Raw genomic sequence first — 24,819 nt, forward strand, 5'->3', positions numbered from 1 at the left:
CCAGGAGTGGGAGCTCAACCAGGGAAGGGTATGGGTGGCCCAATGGCATTGAAGGGCTGGAAGAAGGCCCAGAGGACCAGCGGAGATGCTCCCCGGACCAGTAGGGACCCTGAAGCTGGGGATGCTAGACCATGGCGACCCTCATTGCCCTGCTCCAATCCCGTCCCTTTGTTTTGTGTGGGGGATATATAAGGAGGGGAAACAAGGGAAGAGAGGAGGCTGGGAGCCCTGCTCATTCCTGTCCCAGAGGATGAGGAGAGCTGGGAGCCCGATCGGGATCATGCTGCGGAGCCTAGATTAGAGCTGCCAAGAACCTTGGAGGCCACCTAGCCCGGCCCTCTCAATGACAGTCCAGGAAACTGAGGCCCCAGGATAGCTTATTTCTGGGGCTGCTGGAAGCAGCTGGAAGCGAGGGCCAGGATCTGGAGCCACATCCTGTGGACTCATGGACTCCTGAGCTAGAAGGGGCCTCCGGCCCATCCAACTCACTCATTTTACAAAGAAAGAAACAGGCCCAGAGATGGAAGGTCAGCTTCCCAGCTCGGACCCTCAAATCCAGGAGGTGAGCCGGGGTGCGCTCTCCACTAGGCTTCACTGCCTACCCAGGCACCTGGCGCCAGGACCTGAGTGTGAATGTGCCTCGGACAGCTCCTGCCTGGAGGACCTGCATACGTTATTTTCCTCCCAGAAACCTCAGTCTTCTTATCTTCCAATGGGTATAACAGCAGCACCAATATTGAAAGGCTTATAGAGACTCAAAGGCAATTTTCTGATTTGACTCTTGGTTTGAAATATGATTTAATTTATCTCCAAATGAGAGAATGGCTGCAAACCTATTTGCAAACTCTCGTATGCTCCAGAAATGGTACTTTCTCCCACTCCAGAATCAAGCAGAGCTGGGTACGTGGTGTGTCAATCAGGACTTAATTTAATGACTATTTATTCACACTGCCCCTCCCTCCTTTCCTTTCCTTCCTTCCTTCCTTCCTTCCTTCCTTCCTTCCTTCCTTCCTTCCCTCCTTCCTTCCTTCCTTCCTTCCTTCCTTCCCCCCCCCTCCCTCCCTCCCTCTTTTCCTTCCTTCATTTCCTAGCTAAAGAAGCCCTGCCTGCCACAGTTAGTGGCTCTTCAGTCCTCAGCGGACAGACTGCGGCCTTCGTGCCCTCCTCCCCCTGGGCTGAGTTGGGCCCTTTGAGAAGGGCGGCCCTTCCGGACCCCAGCAGGAGGCGGGATGTTGCCCTTGCCCCTCTCCCCGACTCCGGTACTTCAGGGCGGTATGCCCCTCCCCTCCCCCCCAGGCAGGGGCCGTGGGACCGCCTGGGACCACCAGGTGGGCGGCTCCTAGAGGAAGCGTTTGTCCTTCTCGGCGTAGGTGAAGGGGTCCCCGGGGAAGGGATGTCGCGGGGGCTGGTTGTACATGCCCTGCAGGAGGATCCAGGCCGTCCCCAGCGCCATCAGCGGGGTCACCACGAAGAGGCAGAGGCGGTCCACGGTCCGGGCCACTCGGCCCCAGCTGTCCTTCTCCTGGGGGACAGCGGTGGGACCAGCGGGCTGAGACCCCCCTTCCAATTCCACCCGCTGAGCACGGCGTCCCCACGGCCTCCCGAGCGGCCTCGTCTCCGAGACCCGGGCCTGGCGTCCCTGACCCGCACCCCCAGGGGCCACTGAGGACTCGGCCTCTCGGGCGCCCCTGAGCAGGCTCCCCTTCCCGGGCCAACCCTCCCCGCTGCTCCTCCTTAAGCTTCCTTCTTTCCTCGGCCAGCTCGGGGGCCCTGATTTCTGAGTTGGACGGGGCTGCAGAGGCCCACACACCCATTCTACAGATGAGGAAGTGGAGTCTTAAGGCAGTAAAGTGACTCCAAGGCCGACAGAAGGACTTTTTTACCAGCCCGAGAGAGAGGAGGGGCTGTCGCCCACGAATGGGGGAGCGCAGATATGACACGCCCCCTGCTCCTGCTCTCCAGGCCTGGAGGGTGGGCTCCAAGCCCGGGGCGCAGCTGGCCCGAGTCCCGCGTTCCGGGAGGGAGACAGGACCCCCAGCTACAGGCGGGCCTCTAACCCCTCGGCCTCCGTTTCCTTCTAACTCTGGGGCTGGGACGGGGGCGTGGGAGCAGGGGATGGCCGGCCCCGGGGCTGCGAGGAGATGGCAGAAGGGAGCTGCCGCCGGCGCCCCTGGGCCTTTTCTGCCCGACCCGCAGCCTCTGCCGGGCCGGCGCTGCCTCAGCCTCCCCGCAAACCCCCGAGCCGCGGTGCTCCTGATGGGCAGATCTTCCCGCCCTCCCCTCCCCCTCCAGGCCCCATCTGCCTGGGGGGCCATTCGGCTCCCAGCCCAGCAGGGGGCGCAGGGTCCCCCTCCCCAGCCCGGGGTGAGTCGGGAGGCCGCCCTTTGGGGCGCCGGGAGCACGGCCCCTGCGGCTGGGTGACCAGAGGGGGGGGAGGGGAGGAGCGGGGGGAGGAACGGGGGGCGGGGCGGGAAGGCGGCCCAGAGCACAGCCTCTCCAGCGCGTCTCCCCCACATTCTCCAGCCCCAGGGAACTTGGCCCCTCCTCACCTCGTTGTAGTTGTTCTGGTCTCTTATATGGTTGACAATGAAGTTGGCCCCGTCCACGGCCGGCCGGATCTCATTCAGCAGCTCCTGCTGGGACTCTTCAGACTCCGGGGGCTGCCCTGCAGGGAGACGCGCCCGGGGGCTCTGCCAGGCTGCCAGGAGCAAGGGCAGGCCCGTCCCTCTCCTTTCCCCACGGAGGCCCTCCTCGCACGGAGCCCCGCCCCTCGTGGAGTCCCTCCCCCTCACGGAGCCCCTCCCCCTCACAGAGCTCCGCCCCATGGAGAGCCCCGCCCCTCACGGAGCCCCTCCCCTCACAGAGCCCCGCCCCTTGCGGAGCTCCTCCCCTCGTTTAGCCCCGCCCCCGACAGACACTCACGTGCGGGGGTGACCCGGCTGGCCAGCCCGTGGCGTTCCGACTGCTTCTCGAACATGAGGTCGCTGCGGGACTTGAGCGTGAAGTACTCCTCCGCTTTGGAGATGTAGCCCAGGGAGCTGCTGCGGCGCACCTGGGAGCCGGGCGCGGGCTCCGCCTCGGGCTGGGACATGTGCAGCAAGCGCGGCAGCGTCTCCAGGAACATCTGGGGGCGGGAGCGCGGCTCAGACCCCCGGCTCTTCTTCCTCCGCCCCTCGCCCGGCCCGGGCCTCCTCCCATGCCCCCTTTTTTTCATGCAGATTTCCCTCCGTTTTTCTCTTGGGCCCTGGCGCGCCTGGCCTTCCCGGCCCCTCCTCTGCCTTCAGATTTTTCCAGGCCCCCCCCCCCCCCCCCCCCCCCCCCCCCCCCCCCCCCCCATGAACCTCACCCCCCACCATTTTCCCCCCTAGAATGTAAGCTCCTCGAGGGCGGTGACGGGCGCGCGCGTGGGGCGGGGGCGCGCACGGGGGCGGTGACGGGCACGCGCCGGGGGCGGGGCCGGCACCGCGCCAGGGCCGCGCACAATCACGTGACCGGGCCGTCTCCCCCTCCGACCGCTCCCGCGGACCCACCTTCCTGACCCCCTGCGAGAGCACGTGGGTGCTGGGGGTGCGGTGGTGGATGTTCAGGGTGACCACGCAGATGAGCACGATGATGGTGACCAGGACCATGCCGAAGAGAAGGAACCTGCCGTGGGGAGAGCCCGCCTCGAACCCGAGCCCTGACCTCAGCCACGGGGAGGATGGGGGAGGGGAAAAGAGCAGTGGGCGGAGGGCAGGGGGCAGAGGGCAGGGGGCAGGGGGCAGGGGGCAGGGTCCCACTCACTTGCCAATGAGGGGGATGGCGTGGGAAGTCGCGGGCAGACGCTTGGAAATGAGCAGCAGGAAGACAGACTGGGCCAGCAGGACCGAGATGGTCAGCGAAGTCTTCTCGCCACCTGGGACAAAGCCTGGCCTTAGGCTCTGACCCCCCACCCCCTGACCTGTGACCTTTAACCCGACCCCACAAGGGACTTCCCTGCGCCCCAGCTTCCTCATCTAGAAGATAAAAGGGCTGATCCAGCCCGGGCCCCTCCGGGACCGGGGACGGGGGCTGCGAGCTCAGGACGGGGCCCATCGGAGCCTCCTTCCGGGCAAACTGAGGGGCGTGGCCGGGGGGGAGGGGAGGGCTGGGGGCGGGGCTGGGGCGGGAGCCCCTCCCTCACTGTCGGCAGGCAGGTAGAAGGCCAGGTTGATCATGAAGGAGATGAGCACGCAGGGCACCAGGATGTTGATGATGTAGAACAGGGGCTTCCTGCGGATGATGAGGTAGAAGGTGATGTCCTGGTGGCTGGTGCTGGCCGGGGAGACGCTCTGGTCGATGTTTTTCCGGGCGGGCCGGTGAATGATTTCCCACTCCCCGTTTTCTGGAAGTGACAGAGAGCCGGGCTGGGGAGGAGGGCCGGGGGGTGCTGGGGAGGAGGGCCAGGGAGGAGGGGAGGTGCCGGGGAGGGGGGGGTGCGGGAGGAAGGTGCAAGGGGTGCCGGGAGGAGGAAGGGGGGTGAGGAAAAGGGAAATGGGAAAGGAAAGAGGGTAAGGAGGGTAAGGAACGGGTCAGGAGGGAAAAGAGGGAAGGAAAACAGGAGTCGGGAAGGTTGAAGGAAATGGGAGCCGGAAGCAAATTGGGGGAGGACAAAGTAGGGCCAAAGAGCGGCTGGGGGCAGGGGGAGGGGGGCCTGGTCTGGGGGGAGGAGGGCCGGGGTGAAGCCGCCTCAATCCACTCCCGGGTGAGGCCGCTAGGGTCTCCCTTAGGCCAGAGTCGGCGGCGGGGAGGCGGGAAGGGAGGGGGGTCAGGGCCGACTCTTCCCCCAGAGCAGAGGGATTGGGGGGGAGTGGGGAGTCTCTCCTGAGGGAGGGCGGGCCTTGTCCCTTTCTGCTCCCTTCCCAGCACTCTGGGCCCCCCCAAAGTGTGCGAGTGCGGTCCCCCCTTCCCTCGCCCCCCAGGGCCACGCTGCTCCTTCCCGGGCAGGGAGGCTCCTGGCCAGAAAAAGGGGCCGGGGTCGGAGGCCGGAGGCCCAGGGGTCCAACCTGAACTTGAGGGAACAGTTCTGCCAATCAAAGGGGAAGTAGGTGACGGAGATGGGGCAAGACGACTGGAAGATGGCAGGGGGCAGCCAGTAGACCCAGCCAGAGGGGTAGAGGAGGATGTTGCAGGAATAGGAGATCTGGAAGGTGCCGTCGTTGCTGCGGAAGGGGAGAGGAGGAGGAGAGCGGGGTCACAGAGGGAGGGGGGCAAGAGGGAGGTCACGGGGAGAAATGTGAGGTCACTGGTGGGGCAACAGGGACAGGTCATGGGGACCCTGGGGGGTAAGCGCTATTGTGGGGGCTGAGAAGGCAGAGCGCCTGAGGTGGCTCCGGAGCCTTGGACTCCCTGACTGCATCCCCGGCCAGTTGAGAATGGGGAGGGCTAGGGGGGCTCCGAGGAGGGGGGAGATGAGTGTTGGGGAGGGGGAGGAGTCTCCAGCCTAACTTGTTCTCCAGGACGATCTCTGGGAGCCACAGCATGTCTGGAGGCAGGCGCAGGACGCTGATGTTTCCGAACTCGGCCATCTCCCATTGGAGCCGGCTGTCCATCCAGCCCTAGAGAGCCAGAGGACCATGGAGGCCCAACCCCCACCCCTGGGCCTGCCCCTCTCCCCAGGAAAGCCCAGGGATGGCAGGGCCTGGAAAGGGTCCCCCCTTGAGAAAGGACCCCCCCCTTACAACCTCCCCAGGAGTCAGACTCACATGCTCAATCCATACGTTGGTGGTGAGGGTCTCGTCCACTTCTTTCTGCAAGGAGAGCAGGGGCCCAGGTCTGAGGGACCCAGGTCTGAGGGCCCAGGTCTGAAGGGTCCAGGTCTGAGGGCCCAGGTCTGGGAGGCCCAGGTCTGAGGGACCCGGGTCTGAGGGCCCAGGTCTGAGGCCTTCTCTGGGACATAACTGGCGGTGGATGAGTCTCCCAGAGTCCCGCAGCCGGTCAGTGTCTCAGGGCACATTTGGGTCCAGGGCCTCTGCCCCTAATTGGGTCTGAGAGGGGGGGTCTGGGTCCCCGGTCCCAGACTGCGGGGGGGATTGTTCGGGGGCTATGATCCAGGGGTCCCACCCACAGCCCTCAGAACCTACAGCAATGGAAGAGCCAAGGGGGGAGGCCTGGGACAGGGCTGGGCCATGATCTGTGTGAGCACACTCACGTGGCCCAGAAGGCACAGGCCTGTCTCTTGGCTGCGTTTCCCACCAGTGCCCGGGGCTGGGCTGCCCGCCCAGGCCCCTCTACCCCAGACCAGGTGAAATGATGATAGCAACAGCGGCCCAAGGTGACATTTCACTTGCTGGGGAATTTAGCTCCAGAACCGCCTCCCTCAGCCTTGCCCGGGGGGAGGGGGGAGCCGGAATCCTGGGATTCGAATCATGGTTTTGGGCTCCAGACCCAGGGAGTCTTTGCACTAGAACCTCCTGTGGGAAAAGAACCCCCATTCTACAGAGGGGGAAACTAAGGCCGGAGCCACCAGCCCGGGAAACTTAAGGCCTGACTCAAGAGCCCGTGTTCTCCATCCATGGATGCACCGACTTTACTTCTGACTCATTGGTTCAGGCACTTATAGCACGTAGGGCTAGGATTGATTGTCATGTGACCCATAATTCCCCGAACCCCCCCTCCCGTGGGCTTTCCCTCTCCCCTCCCCCCATAACAAGGGCCCGGATCTGATGGCGCCTGCACAGTTTTGCCCCCACAGCCCCCACTCCTGCCTGAGCCGGGAAGGGGGGACATTTTTCCTTAAAGAACTTCTCCCCCCCTAGTCAGGGAGCAGGCGTCTCCGTCCTGCCCCCTCCCCTCTCCTTGTGGGCTAATCCGCTATTTCATCTTTTCGTTATTGTTGTTATTATTCGTTCCATCCATTTGAGCCACTGGCGGGTCGAATGTCACAGAAGCTGCCAAAGCCAGGGCTCCTCCTTGGCTCTTCCCAAGCTCCTGCCCCCCCTTCTCCCTCCCCTTCCCTCCCCCACTCTGGCTCAGTGTTTCCGCCCTCCCCGGTGCCGGGCCTGGGCTGGGCCCCAGGAGCTCCCGCTCCATCGGAGCCAACGGCAGAGCCCCCAACGGGCGGCGGTGGCCGGGTGGGGTTGGGGGGCCCCCCGCTCCCTGCCCCTGGCTCGGAGAGGGACCCCCGGGACTCACCAAGGAGATGAGGTTGGAGAGGGTGAGGGCCAAGGAGATGTCCACCCTGTCCCCCTGGCGCTCCACCGGCCGCAGGTTCTTGTTGTAAGCCTTCTCCTCAAAGAGGTAGCGGATGAGCCGCTCCTCCTCGTTCAGGGCCCGGGCTCCTGGGGAAGGCAGGGGCTGGGAGGCTGGGGGCGGGGGCTGGGGGCCCGGGAGGGGGGGGGCTAAGGTCGGGTCCTTGAGCAGGACTGGGGGGAGGGGGTGTCAGGGCTGGAGTGGGGGATGGGGGGCCGCCCCCCCTGGCTGGGAAAGTGCTGGGGGGACGGGGATCAGCGAGGGGCCGGGTCCTTACCGGAGGTGGCCAGAGCCACGAGCAGCCCCAGCCCCAGGATCCAGCCCCCCATTCCGTCCGTCCGTCCACAGCCCCGGACTGACCCCCACTGTCGAATGCGGAGGGACTGGGGGGGAGGAAGCCAGCAACAGGTGGCGGGGGCCGGGGGGAGGAGGGGCAGAGGAAAGGAAGGGATTAGAGCCGCAACCAGATACCCGGGAGGCTGGGGGGGGGGGCAGAGGGAGGAAGGGGGGGCGGCAGGGGCTAGCCTCAGAGCCGGAGGCCGGGGAGAGGGCCAGGCCAGCTGGGGCAGTCACTCATGCATGCGGGACAGCTGCGCGCCCGGGCGGGACCCGGGGACCCCTCGAGGGGGCGCCCTTCCCCAAGGGCCAGCCCCAAGCCCCCGACCCGTCCGACCTCGGGGACCCGACTCCCTTAGACGCCTGGGATGGGCCGGCCCTGACACAGACGAGCAGAGACGCAGGTTGTAGGATCGTTTATTGGGAGGGAGGGAGAGGAGCCAATGTTCCTAGACACCCCGTTGGCCACGAAGGCCTGGAGCCTCGCCATCTGCAGCTAAAACGTGGCCCGTTTCCCACCGGCCCTTCCCCCGGCGCCGTCCCTTCTGCCCCCAGAGCCCCCCTCGCGACAGAGACCAGAGTGCCTGGGGACCCGCCCCCAGAACTACCGGCACGGCCCGAGGGCCGGGCGCCCCCCCCCCAGGCTCCCACCCAGCGGCTCCTCAGAGACCGCTTCCTTCTGCTTTTGGATGGAGTTGGGGGCTCTCCCAGCCCAGGGGGAGCCCCCCGGGGGGGTGGGGCCGGTTCCAGGGGAGAGGGGGGTGGGATTTCCCATGGAAGTTCTCAGACTGCACAGTCCTCCCTTCCCATCTGGGGTGGGGGAGGCGAGGGGGTCACAGGGCACCTTTGGTCCACATAAAAGGCCCCTTCTCTGAGCCAGAGCAGCCTGAACGATTATGGCATTAAAAGATGAAATATGCCCCGAGCCGGGAGGGCCCAAGCTCAAATCCGGCCCCAGACACTGACCCTTCCTGGCTGTGGGACCCTGGGCAAGTCATTGAACCCCGACTGCCTCAGGGGGAAAATAAAAAAGAAATCTGCCGCTACTATGCCCACAGTCTGTGCATCTCTGAGTTTTGGGACACTTTCTGGCTGTCTGCCGGCCTTCTCGGTCATCCCCCCAAATCCCCATTTAACCCGTTATACCCACTTGCCACATAGTGAAGCTGCCGGGGGAAGGTGGTGGTGAGGGAGGGTGACTGGGCATCATGTCTCTATCCACCCCCCCCCGCCCTCCCCCGCAAATCGGCTTTTAAATAGCAGCCCTGCCACTGCTAGCTAAGGCCCCTGGGCCACAGCCTCCCCCCAAGGCCCAGGGCACCCCCGCACCCGGAGCTTGGGAAGATGGGGGGGGGGCTCCCGGGCCTGGAATCTCTGCCCCATCTTAGGGCTCTTCCCAAGGCCTGCTCTCCTCGCCCCCGCTCAGTCCCAGGGGCCCCTGGCCCGAGGCCTTCGGCTAGGCTGGGGGCACGGCTCGGAAGGCCCTCAGGGCCTGGGCCAAAAGGCCTGGGAGGCTTCGTGCCAGGGTGGCCGGCTCCCGCCCGATCATGGCGGCAAAGAGCACCCTCCGGCCCCCCACCGCCGCCCTGACTCGGGCCTGGAACAGCCCCTGCTCGGTCTCGGAGCCCAGGTCAGCCAGGATCTGCTCGGGGCAAAGGGCACGTCAGGAAGGCAGAGCCCCCCCCTGCCCAGTGTTCTCCTCCCTCCCCCTCTCTTAGCCCCTTCTTTTTTGAGGGGCCCCCAGGACTAGTGTGGGGTCTTGGGCAGGGTGACCAGAGCCTGTCCTCTGAGGGGAGGGGGCTGGCTTACACCAGAGAAGGGAAGACTTTCTTTCCCCTTGGTTTTCCCCCAGCCTCTAGTTCTGAGCTAGCTCAGGCCGTGTGGGGCAAGGAGAGGGGCAGCCTGAGGCAAGGAGGGGGCAGCCTGGGCACAGAAAGGGGCAGCCTGAGGCAAGGAAGGGGCAGCCTGGGGCAAGGAGGGGGCAGCCTGGGCAAGGAGGGAGCAGCCTGGGCAAGGAGAGGGGCAGCCTGGGGCAAGGAGGGAGCAGCCTGGGCAAGGAGAGGGGCAGCCTGGGGCCCGAGGCTCTGTCCCTACCTCCTGGAAGTCCATGGCCAGCCGGTCGTGGGGCACTTGCAGGATCCAGGTGTAGGACCCTCGAAGCCCGGCCAGTTTCTGGCTCAGAGCCTCCAGCCCAGGGCAGCCTGGGGGGGGGGGGCAGGCCAACTTAGAAAGGCCTTCAGAACGCCGCCTCCCCCAGCCCAGAGACACTTCTACGGGCTCCGGAGCGGAGAAAGCTGCTGGGGGTTGGTTAGCCCAGTCCCTTGTTTTACAGATGGGGAAGGGGAGACCCAGAGAGCCCGAGGGCTCGAGCTTCAGAGGCTCAGAGCCGAGGAGGGGCCTCTGAGGCCATTGTCTCCCACCCCTTCACTCGGCTGCTCCCCCCCCCATCCCGCCCCTTTCCTTTCTGACATTTCTAAGATCACCCAGGGTTTTCCTTCCCACAACTCTCTGACATAGATGGGCCCATTTTACAGTTAAGGAAGCTGAGGTTTAGGGAGCTCAGGGTGAGATCTACCCTGTGGTACCTGAGGGAAGGGGCCTGCCCAGGGACACGTTAATGAGTCTCAGCCGGGGCTCCAACTCAAGGCTCCCCCGACTTCATGTCTCTCCCCCTTTTCTCCTCCCCCCCACAGCTTTCTGCTGGGAAAGGATCCCGGGGGACGTGCTGGATTTCAGGGGGGGCCGAGGAGGGGCCATCCCCTTACCTTTCACCCCTGCCTCCGGCTCCCCCTGGGATAGGGGGGCTTCTCCTTGGGGAGCTGAGGGAGAAGAAAAATGGTGGGAAGACTTTGTCCGAAAGTGGGGGGAGGACAGAGGAAGAGAGAGAGAGAGAGAGAGAGAGAGAGAGAGAGGGAGAGAGAGAGAGGGAGAGACAGAGAGACATGGAGAGAGAGAGGCAGAGAGAAAAGGCAGCTGCTCGTGGGAGGAGGGAAGGGCAGATCCATCCTCAGTGGCCGAGCCCCACAGACCAAGCTCACGGCCAGAGGCAGGAAAGTTATTCGGGGAAGGGGATGCTCCTCACCCGTCTCGGGGGGACAGGACCCTGAGGTCCTGTCTCTTGGCTACTGCGAGGGGGACGGCCAAAGGGGAAAGCTGGGAAGGGATGGGGAAGGGGTTCGGAAAGAGAGGAAGCAGGTCGGGGCCCTGAGGTAAAGCCCCTGCGGCCCTGCCCTAGGTAAGGCTCTGGTCCCGGCGAGGAGGAGGGGGGGGCTCGGTCACTCCCTGGGGAAGGCAAGACTGAGGGTCCCTACGCATGACGAGATGCCAGAGAAAAGGAAGGTAAAGGACCAAGGAGGCGGGGCCCCCGGCGCCGGGGGCGGAGCTACCTGTGCCCTGGCCCCGCCCCGGAGCCCCCGGAGGAAGCGCGGGACCCAGCGGAGGCGGCGCGGGGGCGAGACGAAGCAGGCCCAAGGGGCGCGAGAAGAAGCCCTGAGCGTCCCGGAGCAGGCTCAGCAGGGTCTGGACCAGGGAGCGCAGCTCTGGAGGGGACACAGGATGGGACAGGTGGGAGGGGGCCTCCAAGGTGCCCCCGAGGGCCTGGTCGCAGCACCCCCTCTGCCCCCGCCCCCCCCCCCCCTCTGTCCCCCCGCCCGCAGCTCCCTCTGACCCCGCCCCCTTCTGCCCCGCCCCTCCGCCCCGCCCCCAGCAGCCAGGGCTGCTGACCACATCGCCTCCTGTGCAGCCGGCACTTGTTCCGGGACAGGCGCGCACAGGCTCCGGACGCGGCCCGCGCGGGGCAGGGGCGCTCGTAGAAGGAGCAGAGGCGGCGCAGCTCCGCCGAAGGGTCCCGCTGGGCGTCGGCGGCCAGAAGCTCCCGGCAGCTGGGCTCGCGGCTGGAGGCAGGGGCTGCAGGGGGCAGAGGGGGCTGGGCCGGGCCCTCCTCGGAGCCAGCACCTTGGGGCCCGGCCCAGGCCCTCGCCCCGCCCCCGGCTTTCTGTACGCCCCGGAGGTTCCTGCCTATGATCCCCTGGGGGGGCAGCGCGCCCCTAAATGCACCCGAGGAGCCGGTGAGACCGGCTCCGGGCCCGCGGCCGTTTTCCGGCGGTGACTTAACGAGCCCGGACAGCTCTCCGCCGTCAGTTTCCACATCTGTACAATGGGGGCTCCGCGGTCTCCCAGGCCCTTTTTGCTCCTAGCCGTGATCCCACCGGGGGAGGGGGGCTTTGTCCCGCAGGGGCCGAGGGGAACAAAGCCCGAGGCTGAATTTCCGGCCTAGAACCAGGGTCCTTGTCTGCGTATCCCGTATCTACCAGAGCCTGGCAGACAGTAGGCGCTTAATAGCTGCTTGTTCAATGCGCCAATGGAATGGAAGTTTTTTGGGGGAAAAATGATTCCTCTCATGTCTCTGTGGCCCAGCACTTAACACCTAAGCACACAGTAGGGTCTAATAAATGAGTGAAGGTTTTCCCCTCTGTCCCATTCCTGGCCACCCGCAAGGTGGAAGGTGCAGGAAACCCCCAGGCCGAAGCCCCCAGGAAAGGCCGGGGAGGAGGGAGGGGCGCCGCGCTCACCACTCATCTGCTGGCGGATCCAGGCCCCGAAAGCGGCCACGCGGGTGTAGACCCCGGGCTTGCCCGGCTCCCCGCAGCCGTCCCCCCAGGAGGTGATGCCATAGAGGGCCTCCCTCAGGGGGGGCCCCGGCACCGAGCACGTCAGAGGGCCCCCCGAGTCACCCTGCGGGCACAGGGAGGAGGAGCTGGGGGCCCTGGGCCGCCGCGAGGCCCGTCCCTCCTCCTCCCCGCGGGGGACCACCGGGGGCTCCCAGCCCCGCCCCTCACCGGGCTTCCCTGGGTCCCCCGTTACACAGGGGGCGGGGCCAGAAGGTTCCGGGCCCTTCCACAAGCGGGGACCCACCGGGGGCGGGTCCTGAGACCCAATCACAGGGTCTCAGGGGTTCGCTGGGGTTCGTGGGGTCCGATGCTGAAGGGAACCTCCTGGTCCACCCCTCAGTTACGGGGAAGGCGCCGGGCCCGGAGCAGGGGAGGGTCATGGGGAGAATCTGAGGCGGGGCCGCCCGAAGCCCCGCCCCTCGGCCCCGCCCCCTACCTGGCAGGAGTCCGCTCCTCCGGCCGGGAAGCCCGCGCAGAGCATGGTGCCGGGGTGCAGCGCCGAGCCCAGGGCCGCCCGGCAGGCGCCCAGGCTAAGCAGCGGCACCCTGGCCTCCCTCACCGCCGGGGCCGCGGGCCCGTCTGGGGGCAGGGACAGACTCCGTGGGCCAGGGGGCTCCGCCCTCCGGGCCCCGCCCCCTTCCGCTCCCTTCCCAGCGGGCGGCGTGAGTGTGAGCCCCGCCTCCCCCAGCTCAGGGGCCCCCCGCCCCCAGCCAGGCCCCCGCCCCCCAGCTCAGGGCCTTCCCCGCCCCCCTGCCCCCCAGGCTCAGGCTTCCCCCAGCTCAGGGCCCCCCCCAGCTCAGGCCCCCCCCCAGTTCAGGGCCCCCCCGTCCCCCCAGCTCAGGGCCCCCCCCCCCCTCTGTCCCACCTTCGTAGACGGCTCCCCAGCCAGCAATGGGCCACTCGCCGGGGCCCTTTGGGCCCCGGGGGCAGACGGGCTGCCCTTGGGCACCCGGGCCCCCAGCTCCACCAGGGCCAGGTCGCTCCGGAAGGTCTTGGCGTCAAACTATGAGCGACACGGGAGGAGTCAGTGGGGGCAGGGCTCTGGGGGCCCCGGGGCCGCCTGCGGTGTGTGTGGGGGGCTCGGGGCTTACCTGGGGGTGCGGCAGGATGCGGTTAACAGGGATGCCCTCCTCCTGGCCCTCCCCGGGGGCCTTGCTCAGGGCCACTGACCACAGGAGCTCGTTCTGATGGCTGTGGAGGGACGTGGGTGGGGGGGAGGAAGGAAAGGAGGAAGGAGGGAAGGAAAGGAAGAAGGAGGAAGAAAGGGAGGAGGAGGGAAGGAAGGGAGAGGGAAGGAAGGAGGGAAAGGAAGGAAGGAGGGGAGGAAGGAAGGAAGGAAGGGAAGGAAGGGGAAGGAGGGAGGAGGAAGGGAAGGGAAAGGAAGGAAGAAGGAAGGGAGGAAGGGAAGGGAGGGAAGGAAGGAAGGAAAGGAAGGAAGGGAAGGAAGGGAAGGGAAGGAAGGAAGGGAAGGAAGGAAGGAAGGAAGGAAGGAAGGAAGGGAAGGAAGGAAGGAAGGAAGGAAGGAAGGGAAGAAGGGAAGGGAAGGAAGAAAGAAGGAGGGAAGGAAGAAGGAAGGGAAGGAGGAAGGAAGGGAGGGGAAGGGAATGGAAAGGAAGGAAGGAAGGAAGGAAGGAAGGAAGGAAGGAAGGAAGGGAGGGAAGGAAGGAAGGAAGGAAGGAAGGGAAGGAAGGAAGGAAGGGAAGGAAGGAAGGAAGGAAGGGGAAAAATGGTGGAATGGAAGGAAGGAAGGAATGGAAGGGAAGGTGGAAGGAAGGAAGGAAGGAAGGAAGGGAAGGAAGGGAGGGAGGAAAAGGTGGAATAAAGGAAGGAAGGGAAGGTGGAAGAAGGAAGTGGGTGAAGGAAGGAATGAGGAAGAAGAAGGGAGGAAAGGAAGGAGAGGGAGGAAGGGAATAAAAGGAAAAAGGAAGGAAGGAAGGAGGGAAGGAAGGGAAGGAAGGAAGGAAGGAAGGAAGGAAGGAAGGAAGGGAAAAGGAAGGAAGGGGGAAGGAAGGAAGGGAAGGAAGGAAGGGAAAGGAAGGGAGGGAGGAAGGAAGGGAAGGAAGGGAAGGAAGGAAAGAAGGGAAGGAAGGAAGGAAGGAAGGAAGGAAGGGAAGGAAGGAAGGAAGGGGAAGGGAAGGGAAGGAAGGAAGGAGAAATAAATGGAAGGAAGAGGGAAGGGAAGAAGAAAAGGAAAAGGGAAAAGGAGAAGAAGGAAGGAGGAAAGGAAAGGGGGGAAAGGAAGGAAGAGGAAGGAAGAAAAAAGGAAAGGAGGAAGAAGGAAAAGGAATAGGGAAGGAGGGAAGGAAGGAAGGAGGAAGGGAAAGGGGAAAGAGGGAAAGGGAGGAAGGAAGGAAGGAGGAGGGGAAGGAAGGAAGGAAAGGAAGGAAAGGAAGGAAGGGAGGAATAAGGAGGGAGGAGGGAGGAAGGAAGGAAGGGAAGGAAAGGAAGGAATAAGGAAGGAAAGGGGAAGGAAGGAAGGGAAGGAAGGAAGGGAAGGGAAGGAAGGAAGGAAGGAAGGAAGGAAGAAAGGGAAGGAAGGAAGGAAGGAAGGAAGGGAGGGAAGGAAGGAAGGGAAGGAGGGAGGGAAGGGAAGGAAGGAAAAAGGGAAGGGAAGGAAAAGGGAAGGAAGGAAGGAAGGGAAGGAAGGAAGGAAGGAAGGGGAAGGGGAAGGGAAGGGAAAGGAGGGAAGGAAGGAAGGAAGGGAAGGAAAAGGAAGGAAGGGAAGGGAAGGAAGGGAAGGGAGGGAAGGAAGGAAGGGAGGAAGGAAGGAGAGGGTGAGGAAGAAGAAAGGGGAGGAGGGAAAAGGGGGGGTGGAGGGGGGGGGGGAAAGGGGGGAAAATTGGAAAAGGGGGGGGAAGAAGGGGAGGGAATTTTAAAGGGAGGGAAAAGGAGAGAAAAGGGAAGGAAGGAAGGAAGGAAGGGGGAATTTTGGGGAGGGGGGAGGGAAGGGGGAGGGGAGGAAAAGGGGGAAGGAAAGGAAGGAAGGGAGGGAAGGGGGAAGGGGAAGGGTGGGAAGGGGGGGGAAGGGGGAAGGGGAAGGGGGAAGGGGGGGGGGAAGGAAGGGAAAGAAGGAGGAGGGGAAGGAAGGAAAGGGGGAAAAGGAAAAGGGGGGGAAGGAAAGGAAGGGAAGGAGGGGGGGAAGGAAAGGGGAAGAAGGAAGGGCCAGCCAAGGAAAGGAAGGGAGGGAGGGGAAGGGGGGGGAGGGCCCAGCCCGGTGGGCGCGCCTGGGGCCCGTGGGAAACCCTCCCTTCCCCGCCCCCGGATCCCTGGAAGCCCTTGGCCCCTTGCCCGGGGTTTCCGGAACTCGGGTTCCAAGGGCCCTGGGTGGGGGGCCCTCCCTCTCCCCAACCCCAGGTCCGGATCCTTATCCCATTAAGCCAAGGAAACCCTCCTCCTGGCCCCAGGGTTCCCCTGTAAAAGTTTTCCAGGCCCTCCCCCGGGGCCCCTTCTGCCCTGTCCCTTCCCTTGGGGGAGGCCCTCCTGGGGTCCCTCCCCAAGGGGGGTCCCTGGGAGGAGGGGGCCCAGGTGGGGCGGGAAAGACCGCCATCTAGTGGAGGCCGTAGTGCTGTGGTCTTTTTAAGGCCCTGAGGTGGGAGGGGGGGAGCTTGGGGGGAGGGGGAGGTTTGGGGAGGTGGGCCTGGGCCTGTTCCTCCCCCCTCCCCCACACCCGCAGGGACCCACCTTGCGAAGCAGTGAGCGGCAGTGAGGACCCAGGTGTCCCCCACCAGGACTCCCCCACACATGGGCTGCCCGTTCATCCTCAGAGACACCAGCCAGGGCCAGGAGCCCGGGGGGGCCGCCTTGCCCCCCACGATTCTGCCCCGGGCCCACGTCACGTTGGCGGCTCCGCGGCTCCGAAGGCCACAAGTCACTGGCAGGGAGGGAAGGGGGTCGGGAGGGTCTCCAGCCCTGTGGGCGCTGCCTGGGGGTCCCGCTGCCCCCACCTCCCTCCCGCCCCCTGCCCATCCCTGGAGCCCTCACCTGGCTGCTCTTGTCCAGGAAGGTTGTGGCCGTGAGGCTGCTGGCTCCGAAGCCCTGGGGATGGGGGAGGGCACGGCCATCACCTCTGCCCAACCCCAGGCTCTCAGGATCCTGGCATCCCTGAGGTCTCCAAGACCACTGGATCCCTCCTGGCCCCGAGCAGGATCCCCCCTGTACCAGCCCAGCCCCTCCCCCGGGGCCTCTGACCCTGTCCTTGGGCTAAGGGAGGGGAGAAGGGCCCTGGGGATCCCTCCGCCGAAGAGAGGGGTCCAGCTGGGGAGGAGGGGGGGACACCAGGTGCCAAGGATCGGTGAAGACCTGTCCTGGGCTCCTGTTCAGAGCAGGAGGAGAGAAGGGGACTCAGAGGGAAGAGCGGGCTTAGGAGGGGCCCTGAGGGCCGCAGCCCCGGGACAGCCGGCGAGGCAGCGCGATGCTCACCGGGGCAAGGCCGGGTGTGGTTGGCACAGGCCTGGCAGCCCAGGAGCCGGCGGCTATACTCCCGTGCCGCCCTCTCCACGGCCAGGGAAGCCTTCCTTCAGGCCTTGCAGGAGAGCCCCTGCCTTTAGCAGGCGGGGACGGGGAAAGATCAGGGCCGTGCCCCCCTTCCTCCAGGCACAGGGAAGGCCGGGGCCTGCCGGAAGGCCGGGGCCTGCCCAAGGCCCCACAGAAAGTGAGTGCCAGACCCACTGCCCACGGGCCTCTTCCAAGGGCCGGCCGTGCACCCCAGAGAAGAGCCAGCTCCAGCTTCCGAGCCCCCCAAGCAGGAACAGAGCTGGGGCTCAGGCTTCCCACCCTCCTCCCCAGCCTTAATTCCTTTCTTTTCTTTTCCTCTTATTTTTTATTATTTTTTATTTTATTTTTATTTTATTTATCCTTTTATTTTCAACACGCGCAGGATCCTTCTCAACGTTCACCCTCGGAAACCTCGTGCTCTGAATGGTTTTTCTCTCCCCCCCCCCCCCCACGGCAAGTGACCCAGTATAAGCCAAACGTGTGCCATCTTCCGAACGTTCCCACAGTTCTCTTGTTGCGTGCGGAGAAAAATCAGACCGAAAAGGGGAAAAACTGAGAAAGAAAACAAAAAGCGAGCGAAGAACGGGGGAAAGGGCGAGGACGCTGAGCTGGGGCCGCCCTCAGGCCCCTCCGGGCAGCCGCTCTCCCTCACAAGACCCTGGGGCCCGGCTTGCACCTCTCAGTGCCGGAGAGCCACCCACCAGAACTGACCGTTGTATATCTCGCCATTGCCCGGCTACCTCCAGGTCCCGCTCACCCCCCTCGGCCTCGGCTCCGCCGCCGGCCTCCCCGTCTCTTACAGAACAATGTTCCCTGACACTCACAGGCCAGAACTTTCTCAGCCCTTCCCCACCGACGCCCCCCTCGGATCCCAGTCCTCGACACTCCACAAGGGGCCACCACACGCCCGCGTGGGCCCTTCTCCCTTCTTGTGCTCTCTTTGGGACCCCGGCCCCCCCTCCCACAGCGGGATCGAAGGGGCCTTTGCCCGCCCCCGGGCGCACTGACCTTAGTTTCTCAATGAACTCGGCCCTGAACGGCCCCCACTCCTTCTCCTACCCTCGGGACTCCTGCCCCCACCTCCCACTGGGCAGCCGGAGGCCCAGGCCTGCCCTGGGAAGGACCTGAATTCAAACCCTCCCACCCCACCCGGCTGTGGGAGCCCGAGCACGTTTGCCTCAGTTTCCTTCTCTGTGCCAGGAGCTGGAGGAGACGATGGCCACCCCAGAGTCTTTGCCAAGAAAATCCTAGGGGGGTCATGGCTGAAAAACCACCTGAGCTCCTCAGCCCCCCCCCCCACTTCTTCCCACTTACCCCCCTCACCCAGGGATTCTCCCTCCAAGCCCCCTCCCCCGCACTCAGGGACCCCTCACCTCGAAGTGTGGGCCTGTCCAGGCACTCTTGGCGAGGGGCTGCGGCCCCCACTCCGGCCGCGGCCCAGGGGGACAGGAGGCCCAGGAGCCCCAGCACCACAGGCAGCATCGCGCCCGAGGGCTCGGGGAGCAGCGGATGAGCAGCCCCCTCCCCAGGTCCCCCAGCCGGGCCCCACTCCGACCTCGCTGGCCACGCTATCTGGCCGGACTCGCCTGCCCTGGCAGAGCCAGAAGGGCCCTGGCACCGAGGGCTGCAGGACGAGCCCTTCTCCCGCAGCCCCAGAGTCCGGCTCGGGGTCATAAATGGGGCCCTCCAAGATGCCGGGGAGGGAAGGGAGTGGGTGGGGATGGGCCCCCTCTCCCCCCCAGGCCCGGCCTTTGAAGTCCTGTCCTCAGGGCTCTGTGTGAAAAGGGCCCTTGTTTCCCCAGGCCCATCAAAGGGGGTATCAAAGGGGGGAAGCGGGGCTAACGGTTGGGCTGGTGGCCCTGGAAGTGAGTGGGAGGGGGGGGGCCGGCAGCTTCCCAGCCCGGAGCGGCCCATGGAGGCCAGCTGGGGGGCCGGGGGAGGGGGGACCGGCCCCCCCGGCACCCTTCATGAGCTTCGGGCCAAGGGAATTTGGCCCGGGCCCGGCCCCAGGGTCCCCCGGGCCTCCCGCCTGGTCCAGCGGCCCAAAGCGGCAGAACCGGACCAAGAGCTTTTTGACTGACCGTTTAGGGGCCTGGTTCCCCGACGTCCCCTCGGGAGCTGCGATGTTGATGGTTTGGAGGCCCCTCTGGCGCGGATCCCGGTGTCCCCGGGCCCCAGGAGTCCCCCAATTGCCGGGCCCCTTCCCGGACAATTGTTACCACTTCAAAAGGCCAGATCAAAGGGCTGTAATTAGCGCAGTAATTACTGCAGGGAAGGGAGGCCAGGGAGGCCGCTGGCAGCAGGTCCGGGCACTGAGGGGGAGAGGGACACGAAAGGCTCTTGGGAGGACCTGAGCTGGCAGCAGCCACCGCGCTCCCAGATGGGGCTTCCTGGTCCCTCTCCCTGCCCAACCGCCCTTTCTTCCTGGGGAGTCCGGTTTCAGGGGGCACCCTCCTTCCCAGGGGGACCTTGGGGGCAGCTCGGCCCCTTGTTGGGCATCAGGGGAGGCAAGCCTAAAGCTGCCGGGGTAACCAGGGGATGGGGGCTCACTCATGGGAGTGAACTAGAAGAAAGGCTCTGGGCAGAGGCTCCAGAAGCTGCAGACGGGAGCACCGAGTCCTGGTTTACCAGGCCCTGGGGGAGGACGTTGGACTTCCGGGGCTCCCAGCCTGAGCAGGGAAGGTAGGAGCTCCTCGTGCTCTCCAAGTCCCTTCCCTTGGAGAGAGGAGGACCATAGCAGGTGCCATTTATGGGACTCAGACTCTGCAGCCCCTCATAATTCAGAGGCCCGGCCTGGAAGGGTGTGGGGCGGTTCCGGCCGGTCCCCAACCTCGGGGAGCCCGGGTACCTGCTTCCTCAGGCCTGTTCTTCCCTGGTTCCAGGTGATGATATGCGTCCAGGCAACTTGTGAGTTCTGTAGCTGCCGAGGTGGTGTGGGTAACAGAGCAGGTCCCAGGATGCCCAGGCAGTGACCCGAGGGCTTTGCCCGGGAGAGAGGGAGCGCCAGCCTCAGAGGAGAAGTGGCCTGGCTCAGAAACGGACCGGCTCAGAAACAGACTGGTCCAAACCCCCTGAGTCGGGCCCTGCTGCAAACGTGCTGAGACCTACTCAGAGCCAGGACCTCCCAGGCCGGGAGGGGGGAACCCCAACTTCTCCTCAGCTGCTGTGCACCATCTGTACTTTCAGTTTGAACCTGCTTTTTATGCAGGGGAGCGGGCGTTCTGGGTCGTGGGAGTTTATTCTGGCTACCCCTCCTCAGGAAATAGCTTTTCTACAAACTGATTCATTTCAGTGCACTTACTGATAAAGCAAACCACACTGATGGGGGCTGGGGAGCAGCAGAACTGGAACCTCCCCGAGACCCAAGGAAAGGAGTCAGCTGTCCCTTGGAAAACAGAGCCCACCCATAGGAGAGACAGCTTGGGAGAGCGAGTCCCACAGGGAGGGGCCACATAATGAAATATAAAATATGTGCAAGATGTTTTTTAGGGGGAGTTCACTAGCACCCAGGAATGGATGACTGAATCGCACATTCATTTTCTAAAGCTTTTTATTTTCAAAACAGATACATGAATCATTTTTCAACAGTGAAAACACAGCTTTGTATTCCAAATTTTCCCTCCTTCCCCCATCACCTCCCCTAGATGGCAAGCAATCCAATATATGTTAAACATATTAAAATATATGTTAAATCCAATGTATATAAACATATTTATACAATTCTCTTACTGCGCAAGAAAAATCAGATCAAAAGGAAAGACAATGAGAAAGAAAACAAAATATAAAATGAACAACAAAAAGAGTGAGAATGTTACCTTGTGATCCACACTCATTTCCCACAATCCTCTCTCTAGATGCAGATGGCTCTCTTCATCACAAAACCACTGGAACTGGTCTGAATCATGTCATTGTTGAAAAGAGCCACGTCCATCAGAATTGATCATCACAGAATCTTGTTTCTGTGTACAGGGATCTCCTGATTCTTCTCATTTCACTTAGCATCAGGTCTTATAAATCTCCCCAGGCCTCTCTGAAATCATCCTATTGATCGTTTCTTATAGAACAATAATATTCCACAGCATTCAAAGACCAGAACTTATTCGGCCATTCCCCAACTGAATCACACGTTCATTAAGAGCGTAATATATGCTAAACACTGGGGAAACCAAGAGAAGGCAGCACCATTCCTACTCCCAAGGAACTTCCATTCTGATGGAGGGATTAGATAACTTGGAGGATTAGAACAGGCTTTGTGTAGATGATAAATTAACTGAGCTTTGAAGGAAATGAGGGATTCTATAAGACAGAGGTAGAAGGGAGGACCAGGCACAAGGAACAGTCTGGGCAAAGGCCTGGAGATGGGAAATGCAAGGTCATGTGCAGGGAAGAGCTTGTAGGCCCAAGGGGATCTGTGTAACCTCAAGCCCCATCAGTCCTATATATTCCTTCTTCTTTGTCTGTCCTCTTATATGAGCTTTAAAAGAAATAATGCCATCTGAACCTGAGATAAAAACTGCCTCAGTGAGGAATTGTTCCTTTGACAATGGGGGAGAAACGTGGCTAAAATCAAGCATCGCCCCTTCAAAGTGGGTTCGGCAAAGACCAGGAGTGGAGGGTTTGGACAGACTTCATTTCAGTGCTCCAGATGACTAATCTAACTCTTGAGGAACAAAAGAATATTCCACAGAGGGGAATGCCTCTTCCTTTGCCAATGAAGTTTTCCCCAAATCCCCCCAAATTGGGGGTGAGGGAAGAAGGTGCACCCAGTTCCCAATGATGAGAAATTAGGTCGTCCTGCTAGCTCTCAGTTATTACAGCAGGTGAGCATCTCGGAAATCTTTTCACTTTGTCCTGGACATCCCTGGTCACTCTCTCCCAGTGGGTGAAAGACCTGCTTCCCTTCCCCTGGCTATGCCCGGGACCTGTTTTCTATTCCAAGAAAATTGCTCAGAAATCTGTAGATTTTTCAAAGAATCACAGGATCGCGGATGGATCTAACCCCGAGCCCAACCTCAGAGGGTACCAAGAAGCCAACCAACAGTCATTTATGAGGGTCTTGCTGTGGGTGGCCACTATGCCCACCCCTGGACAGCACTTCCAGGCCACCCTTTGCAGTGACCACTCCCCAGGATTCCCAGCAAGGTCTGACCTCAGATGTTGATTTCCAGACCCCAGGAAGCAGCAGGAGCCCCGGCTGGTCCCGGGTTCCAGAGCCCAGGCCTTCAGGGTGATGATCAAGAAATGCAAAGGGGAGCCTGGCAAGGAGTCCCAAGGATGGTTAGGGCTGGGCTTTGGCCACTAGATGGAGCAAGACAGTCATTAATGCCTCTCATTGAGAGGCCCTGACAGCTCATTTCTACAGCCTTTTGGTGCAGAATCCCTGCTAAGGGAGTATCAGGATCTCACTGACAAAAGGGGAGACAGAGGAAAGGGTCCAAAGACCCTGATATCTAGTCACAGAATCAGAAGATGTAGAGAGGGCTGTTCGAACTCCTCGTCTGCCCAACGGGGATCAGGTCTTAGCTTCCGATTATTTCTGAATTCTTTCCTCTTCTGCATTAGGTCAGTGTTTTGGGGACCAGGTAGCAGGGAGGAAAGGGGTCCACAACAGCATCAACTAGGAGCAGGAACTGGAGAAGGGGAGACTCAGGAGCCAGGGTCACTGGTGGTTTTCCAGTCATGTCAGACTCTTCATGACTCCATTTGGGGTTTTCTTGGCAGAGTGGTTTGCCATTTCCTTCTCCAGCTCATTTATTTTTTTTTCATTATAGTTTTTTTATTTTCAAAATATATATGTGAATAATTTGCGACATCCACCCCTACAAAACTGTGTGTTCTAATTTTTTCCCTCTCTTCCCCCCCTCACTCAGTCAGTGAGTGATCCAATATGTGTTAAACATGTACAGTTCCTCTGTATATATTTCCACAATGATTATGCTGCACAAGAAAAATTAGATCATAAAGGGAAAAAATGAGAAAACAAAATGCAAGCAAACAACAACAGGAAGAGTGAAAATGCTGTGTTGTGGTCCACACTCAGTTCCCATAGTCCTCTCTCTGGGTGCAGATGACTCATCATCATGAGATCATTGGAACTGGCCTGAATGGTCCCACTGTTGAAGAGAGCTCTGTCCATCAAAATTGATCATCATAATCTTGCTGTTGCTGTGCACAATGATCTCCTGGTTCTGCTCATTTTACTCAGCAACAGTTCATGTAAGTCTTTCTGAAATCAACCTAATGATCATTTCTTACAGAACAATAATATTCCATAACACTCATATCATCACTTATTCAGCCATTCTCCAACTGATGGGCATCTTCTCAGTTTCCATTTTCTTGCCACTCCCAAAAGGGCTGCGGCAAACAATTTTGCACATGTGGGACCCTTTCCCTCCTTTAAGATCTCTTTGGGATGCAGACCCATTGAATCAAGGGGTCTGCACAGTTTGGTAGCCCTTTGAGCATAGTTCCAAATCACTCTCCAGAATGGTTGGATCTGTTCACAACTCCACCAACAATGCATCAGTGTCCCACTTTTCCCGCATCCCCTCCAACATTCGTCATTATCTTTTCCTGTCATCTTAGCCAATCTGAGAGGTGTGTAATGGTACCTCAGAATTGTCTTAATTTGCATTTTTCTGATTAATAATGATTTAGAGCACCTTTTCTTACAACTAGAAATGGTTTTAATTTCTTCATCTGAAAATTGCCTGTTCCTATCCTTTGACCATTTATCAACTGGAGAATGGTTTGAATTCTTATAATCTCCAGCTCATTTAACAGATGAGGAAACAGATAAACAGAGCTAAGTGACTTGCTCAGGGTCACTCAGCTAGCAAGTGTCGGAGGCTGGATTTGAACTCAGGAACAGCAGTCTTTCTGAGTCCAGGCCCAGCACTTCATTCAGTGAGCCGGCTAGCCACCCTCTGAAGATGGGACTGACAGAATGTTGGGCTTAGAAGGGACTTTGGTGGTTGTTTGACAGAGGAATGAAGCTCAGGATCTTTTAACTGATCCTAGATCCTGATGAAGTTACTTTCACTAGGAAGAATTACTTACTGAAAGGTATGAAGTAGGCATCGACAAGCCTGGGCATCTTCCTAGGAGCAATAGGAAGTCTCAAGAATTTTTTGAGGGACTGGATCATCCACTTTGGGGCTTCCATAAAGCCAGGGGTTTGGCGTCGAAGATTTGAGCATCCTGGCTGTGTTTTGTGTTTTAAGTATTTGTTCATACATGTTTCTAAGATTTTGATACTTTGGGTACTTTTTTGTGGTAGAAAAATTGTCCTATATTGGGTATGTACTTGATTTTAAATTTTTTTTATTATTATAGCTTTTTATTGAGAGAACATATGCATAGGTAATTTTTCAACATTGACCCTTGTAAAACCTTCTGTTCCAACTTTTTCCTTCCCTCCACTCCCTCCCCTAGATGGCAGGTAGTCCCATACATGTTAAACATATTAAAGTCTGATATGTACTTTATATACTGAGTGTCTTTTCAAGAAAGTACCCTCTTAATCCCTTGAAGGAGAGGCTTTGGATATGGGACCAATGGAAGTTTTCTTTAAGACTTTTTCACTGGAAAACTAAGGGAGGGGCATAATGGGCCCAGACAGTGATAGCTTCTCTTTGAGGACGGGCTCTTCCAGGACTGCACTCAATCCATATGAGTCACTGCAAGTAACTCCTTGTGAGAGGGCATCTTCTAGGCCATTGGCAACATCTGTACAGCCTAGAAAATCTACATCCTTCAAAACCACATTATCCTCGACATTCGAGAGAATATACATTTCAAAATCCCAAGAGGCTCTTGATTTACTTCTTTGACCTTCATATTATTATTTGTGCACAATGAATTCCCCCAAAGTCAATCAACCAAGATTGTTATGTTGAGATTCGGAAGCAAAGGAGAGATTTGGGGGAAGTATTTTCCTCATGATGATGGTGCATTAGCGGCCTGCTTTATTTTTTTTTCCCAGTGAAAGGTTTGGAGCAAAATTCATTGATTCCAGTTCAATCAGCGGCTTCTTCATTCACAAGACTTGCATCTGAGTGATTTCTGGTCATTTCTGAGATGGAGGGTCCATTTAGATGGAGGGCCC

At 60.9% G+C, this 24,819-nt stretch overlaps 2 protein-coding genes across 2 annotated transcripts; both read right to left on the minus strand.

Annotated features, from left to right (window-relative positions):
• Nucleotides 1–1,069: 1,069 nt before the first annotated feature.
• CHRND (cholinergic receptor nicotinic delta subunit) lies at nucleotides 1,070–7,566 on the minus strand. Its single transcript, XM_031968139.1, has 11 exons — nucleotides 7,487–7,566; nucleotides 7,153–7,298; nucleotides 5,724–5,768; nucleotides 5,467–5,576; nucleotides 4,888–5,180; nucleotides 4,163–4,363; nucleotides 3,784–3,895; nucleotides 3,531–3,645; nucleotides 2,923–3,124; nucleotides 2,550–2,665; nucleotides 1,070–1,522 (listed from the first exon to the last, which is right to left on the minus strand). Exons 1-11 carry the CDS (start codon nucleotides 7,536–7,538, stop codon nucleotides 1,340–1,342), a joined length of 1,575 nt encoding a protein of 524 aa, XP_031823999.1. The 5' UTR covers nucleotides 7,539–7,566; the 3' UTR covers nucleotides 1,070–1,339.
• Nucleotides 7,567–8,956: 1,390 nt separating this feature from the next.
• PRSS56 (serine protease 56) lies at nucleotides 8,957–18,383 on the minus strand. The gene is given in 15 exon segments (XM_031968762.1): nucleotides 8,957–9,187; nucleotides 9,640–9,746; nucleotides 10,311–10,364; nucleotides 10,932–11,084; nucleotides 11,269–11,451; nucleotides 12,117–12,279; nucleotides 12,652–12,794; nucleotides 13,081–13,107; nucleotides 13,110–13,218; nucleotides 13,307–13,406; nucleotides 15,897–16,086; nucleotides 16,197–16,250; nucleotides 16,635–16,729; nucleotides 17,421–17,502; nucleotides 18,083–18,383. Coding segments are annotated over 15 exon segments (1,947 nt in total). The 3' UTR covers nucleotides 8,957–9,001.
• Between the last annotated feature and the right edge of the window lie 6,436 nt (nucleotides 18,384–24,819).

This window comes from Sarcophilus harrisii, chromosome 4 (genome assembly GCF_902635505.1).
Source record: "Sarcophilus harrisii chromosome 4, mSarHar1.11, whole genome shotgun sequence".
Taxonomy (NCBI): domain Eukaryota; kingdom Metazoa; phylum Chordata; class Mammalia; order Dasyuromorphia; family Dasyuridae; genus Sarcophilus; species Sarcophilus harrisii.